Source organism: Urocampus carinirostris, chromosome 8 (genome assembly GCF_059441175.1).
Source record: "Urocampus carinirostris isolate Australia breed hairy pipefish chromosome 8, RoL_Ucar_1.0, whole genome shotgun sequence".
In the NCBI taxonomy this organism is placed as follows: domain Eukaryota; kingdom Metazoa; phylum Chordata; class Actinopteri; order Syngnathiformes; family Syngnathidae; genus Urocampus; species Urocampus carinirostris.
Genome location: NC_142356.1, coordinates 32,140,131 through 32,167,574, shown reverse-complemented (window position 1 = coordinate 32,167,574; position 27,444 = coordinate 32,140,131). Strand labels below are relative to the sequence as shown.

Here is a 27,444-nt window from a genome sequence, read left to right as displayed (position 1 = left end):
ACATTTCTCCACAAAAGTGAGCATGATTTTGAATTTAATTTTAATTTTCTTTATTGTCATTAATATCAACTATATGAAACATTAAATACAACAAGATTAGACATGGTACTCGAGGGTAAAACGTGTAATAAAGATAAAATAAAGATAAAATAAAATAAGAGACTATCCGAATGAATGGGACTAATCATTTCAAAGTAGTGGTTAGAGACTAGGCCAAATTATGATAAAAGTGAAATGAAATAAATTCAAAGTTGACCAGTTATTCTCATCACTTTTGCTAGCAAAAATTGAGATGGTTATTTTTAAAGGTAAATCATTCTCCTCAACCCAACTTGACTTCCACGGCATAAGCAGTTTAAGATAAGCTGTAGCTAAAGTACGGCAACTTCTCCCTCTTGAATGTAGTCCAAGTCTTAAACATCCCCCGTCACCTTCCTGTCTGACCTGACACGGAATTAAAGGTTGAACCAGAGACGAGAATTCATCACATCTTATCTCAACATCCCAGTTGGAGCATCCAATGTCATTTTAGCTTTTTGCGTTGGTACTTGAGGGACCTACTCCACATCCTAGCCCTCCACGTTGAGCCGTGGTTCACAAGATCCCGGCACTTTTAACGGAACGGGGTCCAATCATCTTGAACTCAAATTAGAATCTATTTTTTGATTCTCTGAGGTGTTAGGTTCATTAAAACGTGTGATTGGCAGCACAATAAAAGAGGGTCAAGCAACTATGTCGTTGTCTGGCAGCTGCTTGGAAGATGAGCCCGACAGTCAGATCTCAAGTTTTTTTTCTTTCTTTCTTGAAGGCTTAGGAAATAGTCTTCGTTATTCAGCCATGAGGTGGAAACTATAAACACAAAATATTTGTAACAAGCATGTAGCGATATTGCCAGTACAAAGGGCACCAAAAGTAAGTGAAAGAAAATATGACAATAGTCATCCGTTGGTATATAGAATATAATAAATACAATTTCAGGCGTTCCTATTGGATAATTCAAAGCGGATGGCTTCCAAATGCATTTTCATGTAGCATGGCAGAGATGGCCATACTCTGTCATGGCAAAAGCTGCTGTAACCTGAAATACGTTTGTGAAACCAGACATACAATAACAACACCAGAAGTACGCCCTTACTAACAGAAAATACTCTTTACCGATTTTACAGAACAAAACATCCGGTGGACCACTACTACAAACATAGAAATATGTTCGTCCTAACAAACAAAATCCGTAAAGATTAAAAAAAAAAAAAAAAAAACCTTAAAGGGATACCGTGTAATATTTGGCCTCTATATGTTGCGGTATTGTGTATTGCAAGCGAAACCAAGTGCTATAAAGAACAAGAAGGGATCCAAACTCCTGGGACCCAAAGTGACCAAGCTATACAATTTTCATTTTTTTATCCCAGGTTTTCACAAAACTTGTGTTTTTTTTTGGGTATACCATAGCAGCAAGATGACAAAAAAAAATGTTTTTAAATAGATTTTCAAATTTTTTCTCGGAGTAGCTTACTTAAAAAGCAAAACAGAGTCACTAGGGTTGGAAATTGTCCAGAAAGAAAAATCCATCTCAAAGTAAGTATGATTTTTTTTTGTTTGTTTGTTTTTGTACATCAAAGTAACACTACATTTGATACTCTTTAGATAATTCTTTAAAATCCATAGGGCGACATTGGCTCAGGAGGTCACAGGTTCAATTCCCGGCTCATTCCTGTTATATGTCGAAGTGTCCTTAGGCAAGACACTGAATCCCTAATGCCCCCGATAGCTGGTAGTTGCCTTGCATGGCGGAGACTGCTATTGGTTAGTGTGTAAAAGGGAAAAGTGTGAAGCACATTGTAAAGTGCTTAGGGAGGTCTTCATTGACTTGAAAAAGCACTATATAAAGGCAGACCATTTACATAGAGGGGCGATTTATATAATTAATAAACAACAAACTTCAGAGGAGAGCTAGTAAATCAAAGTATGTAAACAATGATTAGACACATAAAGTACAGAATACAGAGATTTGATGCAGCATTGTCTTTTGAAGTTCAACATATTTTTGTTCAAACGGTTTTTGTTTTGTTTTTGTACTCCCCACACCCACTTGGAGTTTCCAGGTTTGTCAGCTTACTGATAAATACATTGAATTTCTAATATTGGACACCTGCAAAGGAGATTGGATAGGATGCTAATTTCTTATTTTGATTACTATACCTTACTTTTGTTTGTTATTTTGACAATTATGAACTGTTTACATCATTTTCACTATAATTATGTTGCTATTTTTTGAATACCACACCCTTTAGGGTTGCTCTGATTTTGTAACCTAGAAGATGTATACAAAGAAAGGTTTCAGGGGATGGCTTTTAAAACAGTTAGTTTTTCGTATCAAATGTTTTGGTTCTCTCCGGTTCTCCTTGCAAGTTAAGAATCCATTGATGTATTCTCTTAATATTTTGTGTGTCTACCAAACCATAAACTTGTCACTGTACTGATTAAGGAATTTAGATTTAGACGTTGTTTCCGCAATTGGTCACAATATTGAATATCTGCACTGATAAGCAGCCCAACCCAACTCTGATATAGACATTGTTTCACATGTTCCTGAACTGCCACCCTCATTCTTTATATTTGTCCACCTTCAGCAGAGCCACTACCCGGCACTGTACCAGAGGACGACTGCCTGGAGTGCCCCAGGCTGGGTCTCGCTGAGGGAGACCCCCTAAAAGGGGACCAGGACATTCTTACCTGTGGCCAGTGCCAGTCCCGCTTCCCTTTGGCGGACATCCTGCTGTTCATCGAACACAAACGGAAGCAATGCCGCGGCAGTCTTTGCGAAAAACCACCGGACAGGCCGCCGTCCTCGCCCTTGTCCTCGCCTCTGTCCACGTCATCTTCACTATCCCGGGGGCAGCACCCGCGTCAGGCTTGCCGCCCTGTGGAGGTGGCTGTTCAGGTGTCGCCACGGGACGAGGATTGTTTATCTACGCCCTTGCAAGGAATAATCCCTAAGCAGGAAAACGTTACAGGTAAAAAAAAATTGGCCGCTGTGCAAGGGCTAATCATGGGTGGGGTTTTTGTGTTTGTCTCTCACCCATGCAACCTTGAAGTCACATAGAGTAAACCAAATTAGCAATTATTGAAACAAATGGGAAATTATACAAAGGAAAATGGTTGGCAAATGTGTGTGGATTCGTGGATTTCAAAATCATGTTGAGAAACTCTCTCTGAAAGTGGTACCTCTTTATACAAGCTTAGTTCGTTCCGGTACCGTGCTCATAGCTCAAACTGCTCATTTAATGAGCAAATTTTCCCAATATGAATTGATGACTATTCGGACAGCTCCCATCCACTCAAAAGCATACAAGTGAACCCTAAATAGCTAAAACACACATTTTCCTAATCACTAAAACACATTCAAGCAGTAATTAAAAATAAAACATTATAGTCATAAATAATATAAATAAGATGATAATAACAAAATAAAATGTGAATATATTTTAAGTGCAGTAACAAATGTATGAGCATGTTGAGGGGGGTGGGGGTTTTGTAAGGAGGAGTCACGGAAATAGCCTACCTGTCAACTTATACGTTTCCCCCCTTTTTTCTTTTTTAGCATTTCACATACGCTGCAACAGATTGTAAAGGGGAATTTTTCTTTAAAAAGGACTGATTTTGTCTAACCCATTTAGACTCTAATCCGGATCGTCTCTGTCACCGCTAGCAGATGAAATCATTGCAGATTGCTCATATTGTCGCGGTATTCTACAAAGTCTGTCTTGCTGTGAGTAAATAGGTGCCACATTTTGTTTGTAAGGTTCATTATCAACTAAGAAGGATGATTTGCAATTATTAATAAGGTTAGAAATTGTCAGGTGAGATTGAGAGACTGTTGATGATATGTAAGCACTTACTGTACTTTCAAAACTAAAGTTACTGTAATTTTTAATTAACGTACACACACAACATTTTTACAGAAAAATGTTTAAAAAATTTTTGTTGCCAATAGTAGTTTTCATGCGCAAACTGGATGACCTGGGGCTGGCGGCAAGCAGTTATGAGCGGTGAGTGGTCTCTAGCCTCTGCGACTGCTCATTAACTAGATTTTATTTTTGTTTTAAAAAAACCCATATCCCGAAATTCTCGTGTTTTGAGGTGCTCATATAAATAGGTACCACTGAATGGAAAATGTCGCAGATTATGTCCAAGAAACGTGGTTGGCAAATTTAAAATAACAAAATTGTGTATTTAAAGCAAGGCATAGCACTTAATTATCTCCTTGTCTTGTGATTTGAGTCATTTAGGGCTTGTTAATGCCGCTGGTGACTTTATTGGCAGTCCACAGGGACTACATGGACCCGTTGTGATAATAAGCGTGACTCTCATGACCGCTTTTTACATGGCGCCGTTTGATTCCGACTGGCGAAGCTCATTCTGATGTTTATTAATTTACCGGATAGCTCCTGCCAGTTTGGCCGGATCGACCGTGACGGGCTGGTTTCATTTGGAGCAGGTTCAAGTTTGATGCGTTCAACAATGCGAGTGACTGTCCTCTGCTAGTCGGAGATGCTGCTCTGCAGATGGCGAGTCTTTTAGCAGTTGTTAGCTAGTTAGCCCTTTTTCTATACAGAGTGACCACTGTTCAGTAGTGCGGAGTTTGTGAAACATCTGCCCTCTGTGAGTGCTTACATACCACACACACACACACACACACACACACACACACACACACACACACACACACACACACACACACACACACACACACACACACACACACACACTAGACTTAAAGCCCACTTGCCTCTCGGCCTTGTCAGCTGCTCAAATGTGCTTTTCTTTGCTTATTTAGCTCCTCATGCATTGCAGTTCACATGATTTCTTAGGGTCAGGAAATATATTCCAAGCACTCAAATATGCATTTCCCCGATCATAGGTCGCACCTAAAAAAAAAAAGAAAAAAAAAAAAAAAAATTGGCCACAAATTAGAAGGTGCGCCTTATAACTCGATGCGCCTTATACAGCGCAGAATATTGAAAGTGCATATATTTTCTGGGTTTGCGTTACCACAGAAGGATTTATGATATACTTCAGCAATAGAGACATGTTTGATCAATATCGCAGGATTTTAACCTGAGTCGGGGTGGTGATGGTGATGGTTTTTTGGTTTGAACAAATTTATTGACACTAATAACAGAAAACAATCATGACAATCTCAACAGCAATTAAGCAGTGATGAAACTTTACCACTAGAACCTCAGTGGCGCAGATGACATACAAACAGGCATTAGACCTTATCTTATTAAATCAATATTTTCATTCACGGTGCCAGAAACAATGACTTGCTTAGTGCATTCGCATAGGTTAAACATTCTTCCCACTTTTTCATCTTTATGTCAATAACTTGGTGGAAGATAGAAACAAAAAACAGAAAGCCTTTCAACAAAATACGATACAAGCTCTTGTTTATGTATTTATCTTAAATGGTAAAAGTGTCTGCATTTAAATTAAGCTTTTCAAGTGACTGAAGACCACCCAAAGCTCTTTAATGTTCTTCACGCTTACCCACCGAGAGTTTACAACAGAAAGTCTTTTAACAAAATACTGTACAAGCTTTTCTACGTATTTATATTAAATCGAGAGGTTAATGACAAACAGACCTATTGAGAATGTTTAACCTATCAAAATGCATTGTGGGAATTTATGGCAATGTGAGTAGAAATTGTGTGATGTTGAGATAAGCTCTAAAGCTTTATCATTGGTCATGTGCAGAACTTATACTTATTAAATTGATTAATTAATACGATATTATATACTGTAAGAGTCGAAAGAACCCTATGAATAAAGACAGTAGCTTTTACTGTAGTCTCAATTCCATTCCCCTTATATTCCAGTGTGCCTTATTTATTAAAATTAATGACAAAAGACTATTTCATGGGGGGCTGCGCCTTAAAATAGTGTACGCACTATAGATAGTTTTGTTATGGGTCCAGGCTAGATTAGGAAAAAACACAAGACGTTTGCGAATACTTTTAAATACAAATGTAGCAAAATGAAGCTCTTCCCACTTTCTTCATTTATATCTGAGATTGATGGATGCAGACTGGCAGTGCCAACACACAACCCCTTACCACATATGGTCGCTGCCATGTCCCCTAACCCTGCCCAGCTAGAGGCTGGCACAGAGACGAGGCATTTCCATGCATTCCCTCCTCAAGTGATAAAAAACTCCTTCTGGATTTTGCATCATCATTCCTGATAAACATCTTGTGGTTTATTGTTGATTGGAGATGTTTATTGGCTTATTGGGTGTAAGAGTTGCCGAAGCTGTTTGAAAGTAATGCTTACCCAGTGAGTTTTATGGGAAGAAACAATATATATATATATATATATATATATATATATATATATATATATATATATATATATATATATATATATATATATATATATATATATATATATATATATATATATATATATATATATATATATATAATATATATATATTTCTCTCTCTCACTCTCTCTCCTGGCTTCTGTCTTGGTAGCCCCACCCCGCGCTTTTTGATTGCATAGGTGAGCGGTGGCAGAGCAGGAAGCATAAAGTTAGAGTGGAGTAAAGAGTAGGAGCTCTGCCAACTCTTGAGTCCCAACATGCCTGTGAATCAAGACCACTGATAAAATTGACGCTTTAAAAAGTGGTAGAAGGTATTGTGTGTGATTAAGAGATAGCGTAAAAATTGTAGTTAACCTGTTTTTGGGAAGCACGTTCAGGTGGATATTGATATATTAGCTCTTATCATAACATTGGTCAGTCAATCAAGCATGTGTGTTTGTGATGGAGAGAGCATAAAAAGCACGCTAACGTGAAAGGCTCAGTGATTAGCTGTCACCATACCGTTAGCTTGTCAAATAGCTCTAAAACAGGAGTACCCACACTTTTCAAATTGTGAAATTAGTTGAACTTTTGTTTTTTGTTTTAATTTTAGTCAGTACAGAATATTGGTTACTGGCCTCCTCTTAATATTAATAATTGGCATTGGCCCTGAATAACCCATATCGGTCGATCCCTACTGTTAATGGACCTTCCCTGCATGTGGGAGGAAACTGGAGTACCCAGAGGAAACTCCCGCAGAGAACATGCCCATTCAGCACAGTGAGGCCTAGCTGTACATTTTCATTGAAGGGTTTACGTGCTAACAACTCAGTCAGTTAAATGAATGTACGCATAAAAAATGTACCGCACAATTTTGTATTTTTTTACCCTGTTGTTTGCATGTGCAAACTGGACGAGCTGATGTTGGCAGTGAGGCCAATTAAGCCGTCAGCAGTCTCTAATGGTAGCCTCTGGATTTTCCTTAGTGTAGCGAGATATTTATTTATTTATCTTCTCTGTTAAGAGATGCGCGTATAGAGAGGTACCACTGTATCTGATAACCTACATTTTTATCAAATTCTCAATTAGTCCAACAAAAGGCATCACATTTTAAATTATGAATATATAATAGCTTTCTTTAACACGATGAGTGAGGATAAGCAAAGCTGGAGGTTGCGAAGGTGTCGCCGATGTCCCAAAAAGAGGCCGGACTGAAGCCGAAGCTGTACGTCAATAGGACAGCTGAGGCTGTCTGGGTTGTCATCTCCCGGCTGCAGCTGGGGCCAAAGTCTGCAGTCTGGGGCCCAGGGCCGTTGGAGGCGGGCGGAGCAGCCTGCGTGCCGCCGTCATTTGCATGATAAACAATTTAAGATATGCATAGCGACAACCTAGCTTGTCTCCAGATTATGGATGGCCCAGAAAAAGAGCAGATGACCGTTTCTCACACCAAACTGTGCAACCCGATTATATCTCTCGTGATGCGATTTATATGAAAGCAGTATAACAGTGAAGATTTATGTTTATTCCCACTCATAAATTATGGGAATGCAAATTGGATTTTGGTGTATTGGTTGATTATGCTGATTTAAGAAGCACAAACATGCACAAACACACACACACACACACACACACACATTTCTTGACGATTTTTGATGACGGCCAAACCGATGAGGATATTGCGTTTCGACATTTACATATCTCGAGGTTTGCATAACTCGCCTTAATGAGGCTATATTGAACAGCGTTTCACACTTCCACTACTCCTGCTCAATTGAAACCTTGACTCTGAATCAATACTGAGTTAATTATGGCAGTCACCTCCACACATCACCCTCCTTTTTTTTCTTCATTGTTGCAAGCCTTCCTAAAAGAACCGGTAATAGGCAAAAATCTGTGAAACCTTCATTTTTGTAAAATTATCCAATTAAATACTCTATTATATAGCGAAACCAAAGAACAAACCTTTTTATAGGCCCGAGCATACATTTGTCAAATCAAAGGACTGTACGCTGTACCTTTAACAATTTATTTATTTTTTACTAAGAGAGTAGGGACTGTTTAGCCAGTCAGACAGCAGATCATAATGCATGATGAGAATCTGTGAAGCAGCGAATCGCTATATTGCTAGTGATCACCAATCAGATGCACAGATGCTTTGGAACCCTAAAGTGGGTCGCGTACATGTTTTCAGTAGATCGTGGACCTGTTTTAGTGGGTTGGGGGCCTTTGCCCTGGCAAAATAATGCTAAAAAGAATAATAACTGAGGGTCAAGTACACTGTAGATGGCGATAATGTCCCTTTCAAACCTCTTGTTCAGTCAATTGGTGCCATCCCAATTGTGTTCGGAAGGGACCAAATCTCATTTTATTGTAAATGTGGTTGTTTTTTTTTCTTTTTCCGTCCATAATAATGGGTTCCAAGAATTTCAGTGAGTATCCTTCCATTCGATAAATTAAAGAAGTATAATTTTTTTCATTTTTCTCATTGCAGCTTGTCATTAAGGTAGAATGGTGGGTTCTTAAGTCAGACTAGTTGAAAACCACTGATTTAAATAACGCAGGAGGTTTCTGAAATTCCTCTGTTCCTCCGCTTGCAATGATCACTCTGCGTGGGAATTGCACACGTGCCCTTAACATTGCATTTTTTTTTCTTAAAGTGCTCAGTTAAGATCTGCTGTACTACTACCAATATATTAACCCAATATTTTGAGTCGTTTAGTACCATAAAACCCAGATAGTTGTATGAAATCTACCGTGCATTGGTCCATTTTTAAGCTAATTTGCTTATTTTTTTATTCTCTTGATTTTGTGTGTATTTTGTCGGAAACACTCTTTGATTGTGACATGGTTTTCCTCCGCATGCACGGGTCGCTTCGCAAGTTCACATATGGTGCTTTGTTTCGGTGATCACTTTAATTGATACTGAATAGTCCCAGATGCATGCTATTGTAATTACTGAGTAGCAGCTAATATTTCCAGCATACACACTCCATTGTCCGAACAAACTGACACTAATTAGATCCTACAGTCCTACCAGGCTCTGATAAAATTGTTTCTATTTTTAGCTGGGGGTCTCGACAATTTTTAATAAAGGTAAACAGCGGGGGCACACAGAAAGCTGAAATTCCTGGCAACTATGAGAGGGGACCTAATTACATGCGGGTGTACTGGTGGGGGTCTGCGTGTGGTATGCACTGTGCGTAATTCTCAAAATGAAAATAATACAAAGATGAGACGATATCTGTTTTATTTAGTAAACTGTGGGTTTAAGCACATTTTTTTACTACTTATATATATATATATATATGTATATATATATATATATATATATATATATATATATATATATATATATATATATATATATATATATATATATATATATATATATACATATATATATATGTATATATATATATATATTTATATATATATATATATGTATATATATAAAATGAATGGCATAATACTCAACAAAATAAATATTAAAATATAATAAGAACTAAACGACAAAATGCATAGATCTAAGCTACCTTATGAATCAATCTGTGTGTGTGTGTGTGTGTGTGTGTGTGTGTGTGTGTGTGTGTGTGTGTGTGTGTGTGTGTGTGTGTGTGTGTGTGTGTATATTTTTCATATTGTCTTGTACAGGGCAGCTGTGATTATTAATAAGTAAAATTATATCAGACTTGGTTTCCTCAATCTTCTCTGGTTGATTAATAGTAGTCAGCTGGACCACCTCCTTATAAATGAATAAATGTTATGTATCTCATATATTTAGGTATTATTTGATTTATTTCTGTGTTCATGTATGTATATGGCATCTATTTATAGGTATTTTTATCTATTAATGTATTACTACATATGGTAGGATCGATCCTCTATATTCTGGGAGCAAATCTTGCATACAATATATGCAAGTTTGTGTACAGGTGCAGCTTAAACTGTTCAAAACACAGCGTCCATATGTGCGGGGGTTCGTGTTATGGTTTTACGACCCTCGTTGTGCAGCCTGAACATGAAAGGGTCTTTGACTTGGCAAGCCTTGCCTGAGGACTCCCCTCCGTAGACTATGCCAGCCCTGAATTGGCACAGACCTGCAGTCCTGTGGGAACAGGACCAGCCTAAATGCTTGTATGCTGTGAGGGAGGGAAGGTGTATACGTTAAAGGGATGTTTTGTGAGCTTAGGAAAAATGACCTATGCTGAGGTAGCAAGTGTGTGTGTACATTGGACAATGGGAGAGTTTGTGTACTTATGAGCAGGTAAGGCATAAATTGTGTGTGTGCCTGTGCTGTCCTCGGGGCTCCTGGATCGGGCTTCCTGTGTCTCTGTTTGTCTTCTAACAACTTTAGTACCACCGCCGCGGGCAATTCAGGTGGAGGCTAGTTGAAGTATGTACTCACACACAAACAAACCGGCAATTGCACTCAGTGGCTCACACATGAGTGCAACCAAACACCTGTTATATGAACACAACAATGACTATGTTTTTACATGCAGTGAGAGCAAATATCTGGGTTTTGAAATATCATATGGCATGCACACAAAAAAAACCTGAATTTGCTCAACTTCAGAAGGAGCCTCAAATTGCTCTGTCCTGACACTAATATTGTTTGTGGCTTTCTATTCAGGCACACCATTTAAAACAATAATCTCATCTAATTATCTCATTAGCTGCACCGCTTATCCTCAGTAGGGTCGCGGGGTGCTGGAGCCCATCCCAGCAATCATAGGGCAATGGGCAGGGGACACCCTGAACTGTTTGCCAGCCAATCGCAGGGCACAAAGGGACAGACAACTCGCTCGCTCATTCACACCTAGGGACAATTTGGACCGGCCAATCCACCTGAAATACATGTCTTTGGGATGTGGGAGGAAACAGGAGTGCGCGGAGGAAACCCACGCAAGCACGGGGAGAACATACAAACTCCGCACAGTAAGTCCGGTAGCTGGATTTGAACCCACACAGGAGGTTCCCAAGACCTTAGAACTGTGCCGTACACGCTGCCTTAAAACGATAATATTTGTATTTTTTTTTTTTTTTGTATTTTTTTTTCTTGACTACTTTTCTTTTTAACCATGTTGCAACAAACCTCATATCACAAAATGAACAAATCACCTTAAAAGAAAAAGGCCAAAGGCTTCTGAGAGACCTGTCCTGAAATTACTTAATAGATAAATAAATAAAGTCAATGACTTCCCAAAGCGCTTTACATTGTGCTTCACATTTCCCAATAGCGGCCGTGATCTGTGCAGCCATGTAAGGCACTAACCTGCTTATTGGGGGTTTTGGGGGGTTCAGTGTCTTACCCAAGGACACTTCGACATGTAACACGGACAAGCCGGGATTCGAACTGGGATCCCTTAATCCTAAAACGATCGCTCTACCTCCTGAGCTACTGCCGCCAATATGTAAAACCTCAGACAAATATGCTTCCCTTATGTCAATTTTGAAATGGTATGGGCGAGGAGAAAAAGAGTAATTTCTCAATACAGTATGAAAATTCAACAATTCTAAAACAGAAAATCCCACTTTTTTTAGAGGAACTGAGAAAAAGCACTGAATAAGTATAACCGCTTCTGCCTTTTGCACCGCTTATCCCCAGTAGGGTCGCAGGGGTGCTGGAGCCCATCTCAGCTGTCTTGGGGCAGTGGGCAGGGGCCACCCTGAAGTTGGTAATGAATATAACAATATGACGTATTTTACATTTTATAGTTCCATGATAACAGGTGAGGCACAGCCTCCCCTGCCTCTCCTTAACTACATACAGATGATCAATAAATTAATTAAAGAATAATTTAGGTTTATTTGGGCATAGCACAAAATAATAAAAACACCATCAACCACTAATTAATAAAAGCGAACAATGTAATATAATTTTAACTGTTTATCATAAATATCCTTTTTTCCCTCTGTCTTTGTTAAGGGATTAAAAAGTAGTCAATGTTAGCACATCTGCACCTCGTAAATGTCCCCTCTTGAGCCAATTAGCACTGTGGCGATGGAGCAAGACACTCACACGATCGTTCTCCGTCAATCTGGTCGAGCGGCTGTCAAGAAAAAAGTGTGCAACACTTACAACCTTGTTTGTCCAGGATGAAAGCGTTGCCTCAAATAATAAAATAAAAAAAGACTGTCCTGCATCTGTCCTGTCAATAGCATGGCAGGCAGTCACATCTCAGGACCAGAGGTCAGCTGACAGCGTCGAGGCCTGTCACACCAGCCGCCGACTTCAGCACCTGCGGGTTAATGACTTTATTTTTAGACGGAACAGAAGCAAAAAATGAAAAAGTGACTTTCATGCAGCTGTACCTCCGAAAGCTGAAGATCGGAGTTAAAAAGGAAGCGGTATTTAATACAATGCATGCCCAAGTTATGAAAATATAACTACTGCACTATAAGGCGCACTGGATGATAAGGCTCAAAACCCCAAACAAGTACTTTGTCATATATCCATCCATCCATTATCTGCACCGCTTCTCCTCAGTAGGGTCACGGGGGTTGCTGGTGCCCATCCCAGCTATCTCCAGGCAGTGGGCAGGGGACACCCTGAACTGGTTTCCAGCCAGTCGCAGGAACACAGAGACAGACAGCTCACTTGCTCAGTCACACCTAGGGACAATTTGGACAGGCCAATTAACCTGACATGCATGTTTTTGGAATGTGGGAGAAAACCGGAGTGCCCGGAGGAAAACCACACAAGCACAGGGAGAGCATGCAAACTCCACTGCATACAACGTTTTGCGATTTTGGCCAGCGATGTTTTTTGATCGATCTATGAGCTCACAAATAAATGCAACCTATAATTACCCTATGCAATCTTATCCACCATATTCTGGAGTGTATAAGGTGCTCCAGGTTTTAGCCGCACCTTGAAATTTATGGTGATTGTGGGTTTTTTTTTTTATGTGCGCCTTATTGTCCGAAAACCACTGATTTTTTTTGCCGAAACGTCTGAAGTTCTTAGGCCTCCAGAAATTCAGAGTTGAGGGCGTTGCTGTGAACCCGGTGATCCTGGTCGCTATCTATCTTTGGTCTTTCTCCCTCCGCTATCTTCTGTAGTTGTAAGTCCCACTGCTGGGGTTTGGCCTTTCAGGCTGTGACATTGTGTCAGTTTGTACGTGATAATATATACTGTAACTATGCGAGCCTGTTTCAATGGGTGTTTGTACATACAGCTGTGTCTTGCCATTCTTATCACACAAACTGGAGATATGAAACATGCAGGGCCCTCCCTTGTGTCTGACCTGTGAAAACTCACAATCCTTCAGCCCAGTTTGCATCCATATGCAAGCAAACCATGAGTTCAAAACTTAAATGGTGATATACAGTGAACCCTCATTTATTGCGGGGTTTACATTCCAAAAAGGACCTGTAATAGGCAACATACCTGATGTATAATTTTTTTTATCATTGTTTTGCAATTATTTTGAAATTAGATAATGGATTATACATTGAAACCAGTGAACAAATCCTTTGTAGAGGCCCAAGCCTTTCATTAACAAATACAAGCACCATATACCTGTAACCATGTATTTATTTAGTTTTTTTTATGTAAGAATATAAAATACAATGCATAATGAAAATCTGAGAAGCAGCGAGAACGTGAAAGGACAACTGTGTTATAGCGAGGGATTACTGGACTATTTTTGGGTAGACCATGTAAATGTGCAAAAACAGCGGAAAATGTTCTTATTATAGTTTTTAAAACCTGAATGAAACTTTTTTTCTAATAATCTAAATAACACTGCTGTGATGCCCCTTTTCCTGCCAGAACTATTTTTCAAAACGTATTAGGTAATGTCAAGACACAATCTGTTTCCCTGATCTTGATCACTAACTATGGCTACCACGCTGGACAAAATACTTTCATACTGCTTCTGCAATATAGTCGTTAATCTTATTCATGACATGAATTAAATAATTTTAAATTTTACAATATGATAATTAAAGTACATGAAAAAAAATACGATTCCATAATGACGATTCTTAACACAGCTCTCCGAGGCAGAAAAAATGGCATTCAGTGATATTTTTGCGATGTGTTCAAAGATCGGACATGTTTTTGGAAATTAAATTCTTTCAGAAGTTTGACATCCAAATACTTCTCTATACTGAATTTTAAAAATGAGCATAACCTGATAAGCTAAATTACCAAACGCTCCAAAAAGTTGATTTCGTTGTTTCTATCTCTGTTAAATATATAAAAAAGGAGGAGGAGAAACATATCCCAAAAATGTAGACAAAAAGAAAAGAAAGAAAATGGTTTCCTGAAAAACTCATGATCACAAGAAAAGTCCCAGAAAAACATTGAAGAGCAAAACTCTCTAGTAAAAGGCCAAGACAACAAACCATTCTGAGGTAAACCTGAAAATACCATGGTTCCAATTTGCAATGAATGAATAAATAAAGACTTTATTTCGAACATAATAAAATAAAAACAGGACAAAAACAATGACTCAACAGCAACAATAATGTTAACATAACATGTTCGAAAAGGGGTAGAAAGAAGCAAACGCTTATTTTCCCTACCCCTTCATCTTCCTTATTAATTACATTTCACAGATAACTCCTCTTTATTGTTTAAATATAACAAAACCTCATGGATATACAAATTAGAAAATTGGATAACAATAATTATAATATTTATAGTCACATATGTTATATACTAATCATCGTAGTACCCATCTATTAACGTTATACTTCTACTAGTCACTAAATATCATTAAGACACCAATGACAATAACAATAGCAATAAGAACAGCTATGATATAATAATAGTAACAATAACAACAAGGTTAACTATAGTTGTATACGCAGTATTTTCAATCTCTTGTGTCACTGATACCCCATTTTCTTCATCACTGTATTCTGCCAGTTATGTTTTTTGGTATTTAAATTTGAACACATGAATAGCTGGACATTGTTTGATCTCGTCTTGTAAATTGTTCCAAAGTTTGACTCCACACACAGACACACACATACTTTTCCTGGTGGTTCTCACCTTTGGGATTTTGAGTTTACTTCAAACAACTGGAAGTGGCATCGAACCGCGAGATGACGAACTGCTGCGCTAAAATTCTGACGAAGACACGGTTAATCTTATCTATCCCGGCTGACGTTCAAAGAAACTGTGCGGGTCAGATGTATCGACATTTCGTTCTGTATACACGTGTATACGAATGACAATAAAGTAAATCTGAATCTGAATCTGAATCAACTGTGAAACTATAAGACTACTTCTCCTAATTTTTTTCTGAAACCCGACTTGTCTGATAAAACCCTAACCAAAACACATACGGTGATTAAAAAAATTTGCTTGGAGAAATATCACTATTTTGCGATAAACACGAATAAAAAATGTTAGTGTGTGTCTGCTGCTGCAAGAACTTGATACTAATGATGGCTAACATAGCAGCACATTTGATTACCATTTCAAATCTGACATCATTAAAATGATTGGAATTTGAAGGAGTCTTTCCCCCTTCAAATCCGCCTATAAGCATTTTAACGGTCTACATCCTCACACAGGAGGCCCACAAAGCCTGCCAATAAACTCAAACATGCCGTGTGTTTCCACACACCAGTGCTTTTTACATACAAACATAACTGCCACACTCCTGTCCTAGACAGCCTTTTACCCAAGCAGGCTGAATCTTCCCGATAACATTCTGGTGCCCTCATTTAAATTTGAAGCGCTTCTTTAATCTTCAAAGGCCTTATTGCTTTATGAATATGCATGGTCTGAGCTGACTCTCAGTTCATTACCTTGTTGTAAATTCTAATGACCATTAAGGCCCCGTGCGGTAATTGCCAATTGTTTTGCATTTTTGATTAGCCCATTACCGGAGCACTTTCTGAGCATGTCTGCCGTGCCGGCCTGCCAGGCCATGACAGGAAGCTGAAATGAGTGAAAAAGAACAAAAAGGGGAGGGCATACAGCAGTGGTTGGAAAACCACCGGGCCGCAAAGAAAGAAAAAAAGTTTCCTTATTATTTGCTTGTACCATATGCATTCATGTATCATGCGCATATTTTTAATCCAAAAAATGATTTAAAGTTTGGGTATGTAAGGTGTGCTCACTACGTAAATCGCAATCTACCTACGGATCACTGACGTCATACTAGTAGATCGCGGGAAAGAATTACCGTAAGTTGCTTTTATTTGTTGGGACACACTGCCACCTAGCAGTCAAATGCAGCATTTCAGCATCAACTACAACGTTGCTTAGCAGCGGTAACAAATTTTGTCAATGTAAGGTACAATTTATTACAATTATTTGTTTTTAATGTTCTGCTTATATGTAATAAATATCTAATGATTAAGAGGCCAAACGAAATGTTTTACTATTTACATTTCTACATCATAAAATGTATGATGTTGGAGTTCATCAACATACCTTACAAGTAAAGAAAAATTAAGTCGGGTCGGGTCAAGTCATGCTTATTTGTATTGCCCTTAATGACAAGCAGTCTCAAAGGGCTGCAGAGACCACATACTATTATTACACCATTCCCTGTTTCAAAGCCTACATGAGAGCAAGGAAAAACTCAAAACCCCAGCCTGAGGAAAACAAAGAAACCTTGAAAAGGGGCCACACATGAGGTAATCCCCCTTTCCAGGATGACCAGGCCGCAACAGATGTTGCCATAACAAACAATACACAGATATTGTCAACATGAAACATAGATCATTCATAAGCTATAGAATATAAGTGTGTTTTAAGCCTAGATTTAAACTGTTACACTTAGGTTGCTCAATGAATCTCAAAGGGCAGAGCATTCCACAGCACCGGGGCCCAGATGGAGAATGCTCTTTTCTTGGCTCTTTGGATCACTAGTAGACCAGCATTTTCAGAGCGAAGGCAGGGGGGGAAATCAAATCTGAAAGATATGATGGGGGCAGTCTAGCAAAATTTTGTATATTGCCAACAGAACCTTCAAATCAAAACTCAAACTGTCAGGGAGGCCAATGCAGGTTAGCTAAAATCTTTGTTGTGTCTTAGTTACAGCATTGTGTACCGGCTGCAGGCCCTTGATGCTAGACTTTGGGATTACCGTTGATCACTGTTTATTAAGTTACTATTAAGGTATATTTTGGAATTTTGATAATCAACCACACTGGTAGGTATGGTAGTTTGATCACAGGGTATTTATTCTTTACTAATTTATCAAATTACAAACTACACAGCAGCACAGTGATACTTATTTTTTGCAAGAGCATCATTCGGCAAAGACATTGGCAATTAAAAAAAAGAGTTGAATTGAGTGATTTTGTTTGATATTGTATTTGATATTCTCATTTGGATTAAATGTATTTGTTTTTTTTAAGCGTGCATAGACAACTATTGTGATCATTCGATGAATTTGGAAACTTTTTTTGAATGCTAGGCTGCTCTTGAATCCCCATGTTTTGTGGAAAGTAAAGCATTTTAACTTGGTCATTTTGTAGATAGCTAATATGCTAAAGAAAGTGTGAACATTTCCTGGGGTACGCATTGTTCACGAAGTTTAATGGTAGTATGTTACAGTATATCAGTTGAATAACAGAGCTGACAACATTTGAACAACTTTGAATGCAATGGGAACCGAACCTCGATCCTGGCGGTGAGAGAGTCGAATTTTAAACCCTATACCACTAAGGAATAGGTTTGAAGTTATAGCTCACCATCACGCTATTTTTTTAGTCAAGGTACCATGTTGAAGACGTGGGGCCATAATTAAAATAATTTATTGAAAAAGTAAACACTGGAAAGACAAACAGTGGAAGATGAAGAACAAGCATAAAGACTTTTTGAACTCATTGTTAACACATACCTAATAGAGAAAACAACTTTTATCCTTTAAGGACAACCCAAGCAATGCTCCCCACCCTTAACGATTATTTTTCCCATTGTACAATAATTATTTTTCAAGTGAAAATAGACAAATTTAAGTACTGAGGAGTATTTCACTTGGACAAGAGGTGTAAGCAGTTGTACTTCACTAAATACAATTCGTTGTGTTTGCCTGGTTATATATTTTTTTCAAATAAACCAAAAATAAATCCTAATTTTAATAGTAGTCAAATACTCAGCTACTTAAATGAGTCAATTAAAAGGTAATTGTATGCCATCTGATGAAGGAACATTTAAATTATTTGTGATTATTTACACCATAAAAACAACACTGACCAGACCTGCTGTAATCTGAGTCATATCAGGAGGCATTTCGTGATACTGGTAACCATGGAAACCTCCAAGCTGTACTTGCCCAAGACACACCACAGAAGGTTGTACTCAGACGACCATAGCGGGCAAGGGATCCCTGAACCATGAAATGGTGTGATCATGAGATGAGATACTTCCTATTCATTCAATCAGCACCATCCAATTGGCTTTGAGAGTCCTTTTCCTACACATTTCCTTTCATTGTGATTTGGCTTGTTTTATTTCCTTTTTCTTCTCATAATGAATGATGAATCCCGACAAAGTAAGTGATAAAGGGAAGAGTCAAGAAGGACATTTTGAGAAATACGGATTATACACTAGTGTTTCTGCCATTGAAACAATGCATAAAGGTACTGTTAAAGATTTGAATTTGTTATATTTCTAGCTGTTTAAAAGGGCATTGATCTTTGTTATCCACAGAATTAAGTAATTGTTTTTCACCAATTTTTGGTACTATTTTCTTTTAGTATGCGGCTATTTTAAAACAGTTGTAGGGGGTCGCTGATCCGCGATGTAGGCTTATATGTGAATACATATGGTACTTGAAGTCGTTTTGGTTTTGGTAGTCATTTTGTTTTAAAAAAAAAACAGTTCATATATTATGCTATCTTGGCTTTAAACTGCACAATCCTTTCATTCGATAATTTCGAGAAGTGGAATATTTTTCTTGATTTGAATCTTAGCTTGACATTAGAGAGGGAATGGTGGGTCCTCAAGTCAGACTAGTTGAGTACTACTGGCATAGAAAACAAGTTATAATTGCTTAAAATTGTTTGAGCAAGTTTTGTTTTGGGAAGGGAATACCAATGGACATCGCCGTTAAAGGTTTGTCACGGTTGCTTACTTGAGTGCTAGAACGTGTACCTGCCTTCATTGATGTCAGCACATGTAACCGCTGATCTTGTGCGTCTGAGTTCGTGGACATGTCCAAGTTCGCGTGCAAGTGGCGCCAAGAGTGGTCTTGAACTTCTGCTGGTGTATCCCAATGCTCGGCGTGCCTGGGACTCATGAAAGATTGATGCCTCCTCACAGAATGGCACGGCCCCGCTACAACTTGATAACATCTAATGGATAATTTAACGCTCTAAAACCGGCAGGCTGGCCTCCCTCTCGAGTTGGATGGAACGGGCAGCAGCTGCCGGGCTTTTGGGGAGGGATGCACAGCTTTGAAGGGGTTGTCAGAAGGGAGACTTGAGGACAAGTGGAGAAGGGAGCAATGTTAGGGAGAAATGATGTGCCCATGGCGTGACTGGAAGCCCCACTTTTGTGCCCACAGTCAACTTTAAAGTGTCAAGAGTTGATTAGGCAGCTCTTGTCATAGTTGTTAAAATGGGAAAAAAAACTCTTCTTCAACTTAAATGCACTTCCACTGCCTGAATTTGTCCATTCTCTGCCCATGTGAACAGGAATAGGAACAAGGGTACCACTTGTGTCGTGTTTCAGGTTTCTGGACTCACTAAATGATTTCTCCAAAGGTTTAGGAGATACTTGTTTTTATAACATTTCAAAGTATTAGAGGGGACACTTCTGAGAAGGAAAATTCTGCTAATCGTTTTTCTTTGGCTTAATCCTCTTAGAGAAGTATCAGAAACTAAAAGTTGGATCATTTTGATTTGCCATAATATTTAGGCTTGTTAATAGTAAACTCTATAAATGTCAGACATTTTCCGAAATGAGGTTCTACTGGTGCCAGCTGATTCTGAGAATGTTTACTCATATTTCAAGGCCTACATGAATTTCTTTGTTATGGCTATTGGTGCCAATACAACCTCCCAACAGCCTGGTCATCTTAAAAAGGGATTACTTTATCTGCATCCCCTCCTCAAGTTCTCTTAATTTTTTTGTATGCTTTTTTTTTTTTTTTTCCTTTTGCAGGTTTCAAATTAGGAAATGTAGTAATGGTGGTGTATGCAAACCTTTGAGACCGTGATTAAGGGCTCTACAAATAAACGTGCCTTGTCTTCAACCTCTAATGAAAGATTCAAACCTCACCCCCCAAAAAAGTTTTTTTTGATAATCAGTTTTTCAGTAATTAAGTATAGAAAATAGGTTCCAGACCAAATAATCCACATTTTGGAGCAACGTTTTCAAAAAATAAACTGCTTTTTTTTGAAGAAAAAATGTTTGCGAACCACTAAATCTCCCAGCCCCCACTGCAGTAGAATAATAATTAAAAATAATACAATGTCATAGCAGTAGTTTTATTTGGGTTCTAAAAGTAAAATCTAATGTAATGGTTTAAATAAATTTGCCAAAATGAACAATTAATAAAACAATGCAGGTAATTTAAACAACTTCACATATTTTTTGCAAATGGAAGTACATTTTAAAGGCTTGGATGGGATCACGTTGCTTTAGAACAGAGACTAGAATTTAGAACCCTCACTCATTTCAAAAGTTATTTTTGATAAGAAAAATAACAGAAAGTACATTTTTTTGTAAGGTACAAAAAATAACTCCTGAAAAAATGTAAAATTATCTTTTGATAATTCTATAGTTTAGTAGACACTCAAAGTAAGAATGGAAGATATCAATCGATTTAAAATTTTCAAAGAGAAAAGGAGAGCCCTCATGCCTTAGATAAGAAATTCCAACCTGTTCTAAAAGCCACCCCCCGAGCCCTTTCTTTTTTATAACATCTCCTAGCTTACAAAAGCAGATCCGCCTAAAAAGGGTGTGCGAATCAAAGAATAGCAACATGATTGGCCCATCAATTCAATTTTTCATGCAAATGACAATCAAAATACAGTCGACCCATAAACGATCCTAGCCTCTCGTTCTGAGTTAATTTCTCTTGAAGCGCTCACATGTAGGATTCATAATCTCTGTCGCTCTGAACTCTTCAGTCAGTCTCTTATTCCCAGACTATTAAACCGTTGACAGTTTGGTTAATCGCCCCGCAGTTGGACTTCAAGGGGCATTACAAAGAGGTCAGGTGATGCTTTTTTTAGAGGTGAGCAGAGGAAAATCCAGGTGTTTGCACCATTCAACGCTCTGTGGTACGGCTCAGCCTCAAAGAGGTCGCCCCCCTTGCACCCCCACCCCTTCGTTGTAATAGCTCAGAGGATGCACAAGGTTAAGTTCTGTCTGTCGTTTTTCCTCGAGCAGAAAGAATGGGAACATTTTTACAGCCCAATATAAGGAATTCCAGGAGTAAGTAGCAAGCCAGGACGGCTTGTCTACAATATGTCCAGTCTGCGTGTGCCTGTGTTCACACACGCACTTTCAAAAAAGAGGAAGGTAGCAGAGGCTGCTTGAAGGCATCTCATGAAGACAGCATGATAGATGGCTTTGTTAAAGGGTCCCAGGGTGTCCCCTGAACTCCAAGCGCTGTGTTTATCTTGAATAGGAGACGTACAGAGTGTTGGGGGAGAAAGGGAATGATATAGCTTTCTGAGGAAGGGAGAGAAAAGGAGGAAAGGAGGAGGGTGAGTTTAGGGTCTGTATCTGGCCAGGGCTGGCTGGGGGTTGGGTAGGTTTAGGGGAGTCGAGGTGCGGGGGGTCGTGAGCAGGCAAGGCTGTTGGAGGACAGAAGAAAGGGGGGTGAATGGGCCATTGCTCCTCGTAGCTGTCCATTAACAGATGAACTTGGCAATGGTCCAGGCCTCAAAGGTCTTGGGAGACGGGCATGCACACATTCATGCGCTCACACACACATGCATGAATAGATGCATGCTTCCCTGGTACCTGCTGACTTGGTCTTGGAATGCCACCAGAGTTCTTTTTAGTCCAGAGGGTATGGGTGAGCGGATCAATCCAAATATCGATATTATCGATACTAAGCAAGTACTTGGATATGATTGATACTATTCCAGTGTTTCCCATTCCATACAAACTTTCTGGCGGGCCATCAGGGTTTAATTGGTCCCGCCTTATGGACTAGTATTATTAAGAAATACAATAATGTTTTACATTATATATGAATGCGAAGGTAATCAAAACAAGTTTCTCATTAGATAGATAGATAGATAGATAGATACTTTGTTCATCCCCGAAGGGAAATTCCAATTTCCAGCAGCATCCCTGAGCTGAGAACAATCGAGAACAATCGAAAATAACACGGGAGCTGCTGGAGTGGCTGCCATTCGTGACGGCGCCGGAAGAAAAGATTCAATTTGAATCATGTACAAACAAACAAACAATTGAATCATGTACAAACAAACAAACAAACAAAATATTCATGTTTCAATAAGTGGAGTGTTAATCAAATGGGGGGAAAAATAATACTGATATAACCAGGTAAAACTAATTTTAAGTTACCTGTCCAAATGAATGTTGTGCCATCTCACCTTTCCCACTCTCTCTCCTCTCACCTTTCCAACAGGTTGAAAATTGCTGATTTACATAATTGTTTGCAAACGCCATGCTTTGTATTTTCTCAAAGCGCCACTTCTACATGTTGATCACGCTCCCCTTCAGTGACTAACAAGCACACTTTTAGCATTTTTCTCTACCTTGCCTGCTGGTACATCCTGCCTGCAAGGCAGGAGTCAAGGGCAAGTCTATGTGCGCACTTATACAATAGGCTACCAATGACAGAGACAAACATCAAGTAGGTTTTGAGTTGTTCCTTGCCCGCATGTTGGTTTAAGATCATGTAATTGTGTCATTGTAATCCTGTGCAGTCCTTTGAGACATTTTTGTGATTAAGGGCTATATAAATAAATTTGACTTGACTTGAGGCAGCACGGCGGCGCAGTGGTTAGCGCTTGTGCGGCACAGTTCATGTCGTGGGTTCAAATCCAGCTCCAGACTTCCTGTGCGGAGTTTGTATGTTCTCCCTGTGCTTGCGTGGGTTTCCTCCGGGCACTCCGGTTTCCTCCCACGTTCCAAAAACATGCATTTCAGGTGAATTGGCCGGTCCAAATTGTCCCTAGGTGTGAATGAGCGAATGAGTTGTCTGTCCCTGTGTGCCCAGCGATTGGCTGGCAACCAGTTCAGGGTGTCCCCTGCCCACTGCCCAGAGATGGCTGGGATGGGCTCCAGCCCCCCCGCGACCCTAATGAGGATAAGCGGTACGGCTAATGAGATGAGATGATACTTGACTTGAATCAAGTGCAGCATGGTGTTGACTTTTTTTAACTATAGAAAAGGTCAAAGTGATGTGTAATTTGTGTGGTAAAGTGGCCTGCTAATTAGGCTACACTACAAATTTACATGAACACATAAAAGACCACCTCCAGAAAGTAACGAGCTTTAAGCCAAAATGTTAACATGTTGCTTTTCCTGAACAAAAATCTCTAAATCTGTTGTCACTATGGCAACAGTGCCAAAGAGACAATTGACACTTTGCATTGCTGACTTTGTCTTCAAATATTGTGATATGGAATGCATTTTACTTTACTAGTTGACATTATTTATCTTTTTGTTACATTGCCACTTGTTTGGTTTGACTCTCTTGGCTTTTGGTCCCAAATAGTTGGATTAGAAATGGTTATATGTATTTTATATACTAGTAAAGTTTTTAATGTAGTTATTTAAAAAAAAAACATTTGTAGTTCCTTAATCTGTGCTGTCTTTAGCATAATTATAAACTAAGGGGGAGGGTTTAATTATTCAATCATCATGACCCTTCAAAGTGTTTGGCCCAATCCCATTTCTCTCACTCGGCCCTGAGGACCCTCCAGTGAGGTCCCTCGAAGAGGAGTGCCCTCCGCGAGTGAAGTGCAAAGCGGAAAAGGTTTGGACAAGACTTGCAAGGTTCCACCCCTGTCCAGGAGATGGCGGTAATATTAATTGGCTGTAGACCTCAGTGACGTATTGGTCTACGTCACATGTAAACAACTCGAGTCTCAACTCGTAGTGTGTCAGTTGGAGAGTTCGTGCAATGTTAAAAATGCCCGCTACTGCTGTGTTATTACCGATTGCCTGAAAGCTCATCATCTTTTCCGTGTCTCCAATAAACGGAGGAGAAATGTGCTATACTGAAGACAGCTTCGGCGCTATGTAGTGCTGATTCATCTTTACAAGGTACGTACACTCATTAAAAAAATGACCCGTTCGGTCAAATACAGTAAAAGTTAACATACAATGCACGTTCACATAATACCTTATGTTTGTGTAGACATAAATGGCAATCTACTTATTAGTATCTTAATGCCATTTTATGACATATAGTAGGGGTCTTTAGTGTGTGACATGATGAAAAGTAAACAAACACAAGAACAGTCCACCTGACCCTTAAGCTGACATAATATCGTCACCAAACTTCCCTGTACGACCCAAAAACCTTGGTTCATAAGGAATTTAATTCAAAAGAGTTGTCATTGGATATAAAAAAGCTCATTTCAACATGTTTTCATGATGCTTACATCATCTATGCCCACATTTATGTCTAAATTGTCTGTTATCTATTGTGTTCCAGAGTGGCTGTCCCATAAGCGTGGACAGGTTGGACAGGAATGTTCCCATCCTGTGCTTATGGTTCGATGTGAAGTCAAAACTCATTCAGGACTTAAGGTTGAGCAAGAAGGTCATGTGGGCCCTGCAGGAGCTGCTAAAGAGGGAACAGGGCCATGGCTGGAGGGCCTATACTGGCTGGCCCACGGTCTGTCCTACCGTGTGGTGTCACGGGTCTTCAGGGTTCCCAGGTCCACGATACACAGAATTGTCCACAGTTAATATGGAATAAATTGCCCAAAAGCCATGTTTTAGGCTTTGGAAGTCAGACCCACATTTGCATTCCGTGCTTTTCTGCATTACTATTCAATAAACATCTTTATTTTGAGTAACACCTTGGTGGTTTATTTCATAATGATGTGAGATACTGTGTGTGAACTATGTGACTGTTGGACAGAAAACAACTACAAATCACTCCAGTTTAAATAATAGTTTACTTTCAGAAAAACAAAATCACATTGGGCCGAAATACATAATAGTAAATAAATAATATGTCACAAATTGTAACAAAAATATACCAATACTTCCATAAAGCTGGAAAACACAAACTGGAACTTCATTGAGTTCTTAATAAAATAAAATATTTTCCTTTTATAAAACAAAGGGAAACATTGCAGGGATGTCACTGTTCTGGAAATTTGTCCACGAGCTTCCCAAAAAGGACGGGAACCGCTCAGTTTTGGCCACAGTTTCCTCGAGCCTTTTCCTCACTCCGGCAGACTCCGCTTTCAAAAAGTCAAGGAGTGTATCGTGCTTCCTTTTTTTTCTGGGTGATTTGGGGTTTGGCGCCGGATTAGAAGATGCCAACGACGTGCCCGTCGGTGTGGATGGCGTGGTAGCTGTGATGGTGGCCAGCTCTTCCACGGGACGTTCTACATTGGCCTTTAGGTTGGGTGGAAAAAACAAGAATTACTTAATGCTTGTGTATTGCACAAAAACAACTGTGTATAGGATGCTCAACAAGTTGATGTGAGAAATTATAGGATGTGTTCTGGATAATTATTTGATAGTGAATAGATACACAAAATTGACATGTTATTCTTATGGCTGTAAGAGCCTTCTATTGGCCAGCATCACATATGCTTTAGAATTGTCTCCACATTTGGACAACATTTTGAAAAGGTAATTAGTTTACTTAATATGTGTTTACAGAGAAGGCAGTGGACTGTGTGATAGTAATTTGTTTCAACTGTATTTCCACGTGAAATTCGGAGACATTACTCATAATGCATGATGAAAACTAATGCATTCTGATCTCACATGAAATAATCATATTGTAAATAAAACACGACACCCGAAATTGTGTGCAGTAAACAAGCGCGTATGTCCAGAACGTTATTCTGACTATGCTCCTTTAGCGACTGGCCATGTACATGTAAAAACACGACTCGTTTAAGATACAAACAGGGATGGGCTGAACCGTGATTTTCTGCAGTTATCCTACTTTTGAGTTTGTAGCGTGAAGATTATTTTTTGGCAGCTCCCTTGGTAGATTTGTGCACTTCGTAAAGTAGCGATTTTGCAATGTTCATGTTTTAACGCGAAAATACGATTTTCTATTGCATTTACGTCCAACTAAGATATCTCAATACATTTTGTTGCAAATACATGCGTAGTTGTGGAAAACTACTTACATTTGTGCGGTTCCTTTCCGGGCATGTTTGTTGATATTGAGAATTCGCAAAGCCTTCTGGGTAGTCACTTCGCTGCCAAGGGAGGTCGAGAGCCCCCTCGGTCTTGAAGTGGCTACGACATGGTTTGAGGGCACTTCTGCCTCGGCCTTGAGAGTATCGGGACACACCCCATTTTCACGTGAACGCGCAAACCGAGTGACTAGGGCACATAGCGAGTGAAAGTGCGAAGAATGGGACTCGGCCTTTGTATTGGATCAGTCTCCATCAATACTACTGTGTATTTACTTGGATCGGACTGATACTAAAAAGTTTTCAATATCACCCACCCCTACTTTAGGTGAAAAAAGACAGGTCTCTGGCTTACCTATGTCAGAACCAATCCGACCGGTTGGGCCGCCAGCCCGAAATGAGGCAGATGGACAGGTCTGGCAGTTCTTGCTTTGTCCTATCCGTTTATTGCTCACCTCTTTTCTTGTGTTTTTTGACTTTAAGAAGAAATTAACTGGAGCAACTTTAACAAGAGCGTGGGAAAAAAATCAGAGGAATGGACAGTTGAAACAGGGGGTTAAAGGAGGAAAAACAAAACCTACTCTATGATTGTGTACTGAAAACACATTGGGAGTTAGAATTCAGTGTAAGGGCTTGCTTGAAGGATTATGAATCATAATTGAGAATCCTTATTGGGAATAATTAATCGCATATTTGCATTATCGTTCCCTATTCCTTAATTCCTTATTTATGCCTCTTTTCATGCCTACCATACAATATGGATGTAACCCCTCTCTAATTAAAACACGGATTGTGTCCCTGGAGTTTTGAGCGCTTGGTGTTGTTTAC

The 27,444-nt window shown here is 39.2% G+C and overlaps 1 protein-coding gene and 1 long non-coding RNA gene across 2 annotated transcripts in view; both read left to right on the top strand.

The window, feature by feature from the left end:
• LOC148361648 (BCL11 transcription factor A-like) overlaps positions 1-27,444 on the top strand; it is a 63,027-nt gene that overhangs the window by 1,708 nt on the left and 33,875 nt on the right. The window contains exon 2 of the mRNA XM_088342394.1: positions 2,631-3,014. Coding sequence (XP_088198520.1) covers positions 2,631-3,014 — 384 coding nt within the window. The remainder of the gene's footprint in view (positions 1-2,630; positions 3,015-27,444) is intronic.
• Positions 24,165-25,305, top strand: LOC148361649 (uncharacterized). Its single transcript, XR_015851145.1, has 2 exons — positions 24,165-24,544; positions 24,939-25,305. It is a non-coding gene; the product is annotated as an uncharacterized LOC148361649 (long non-coding RNA).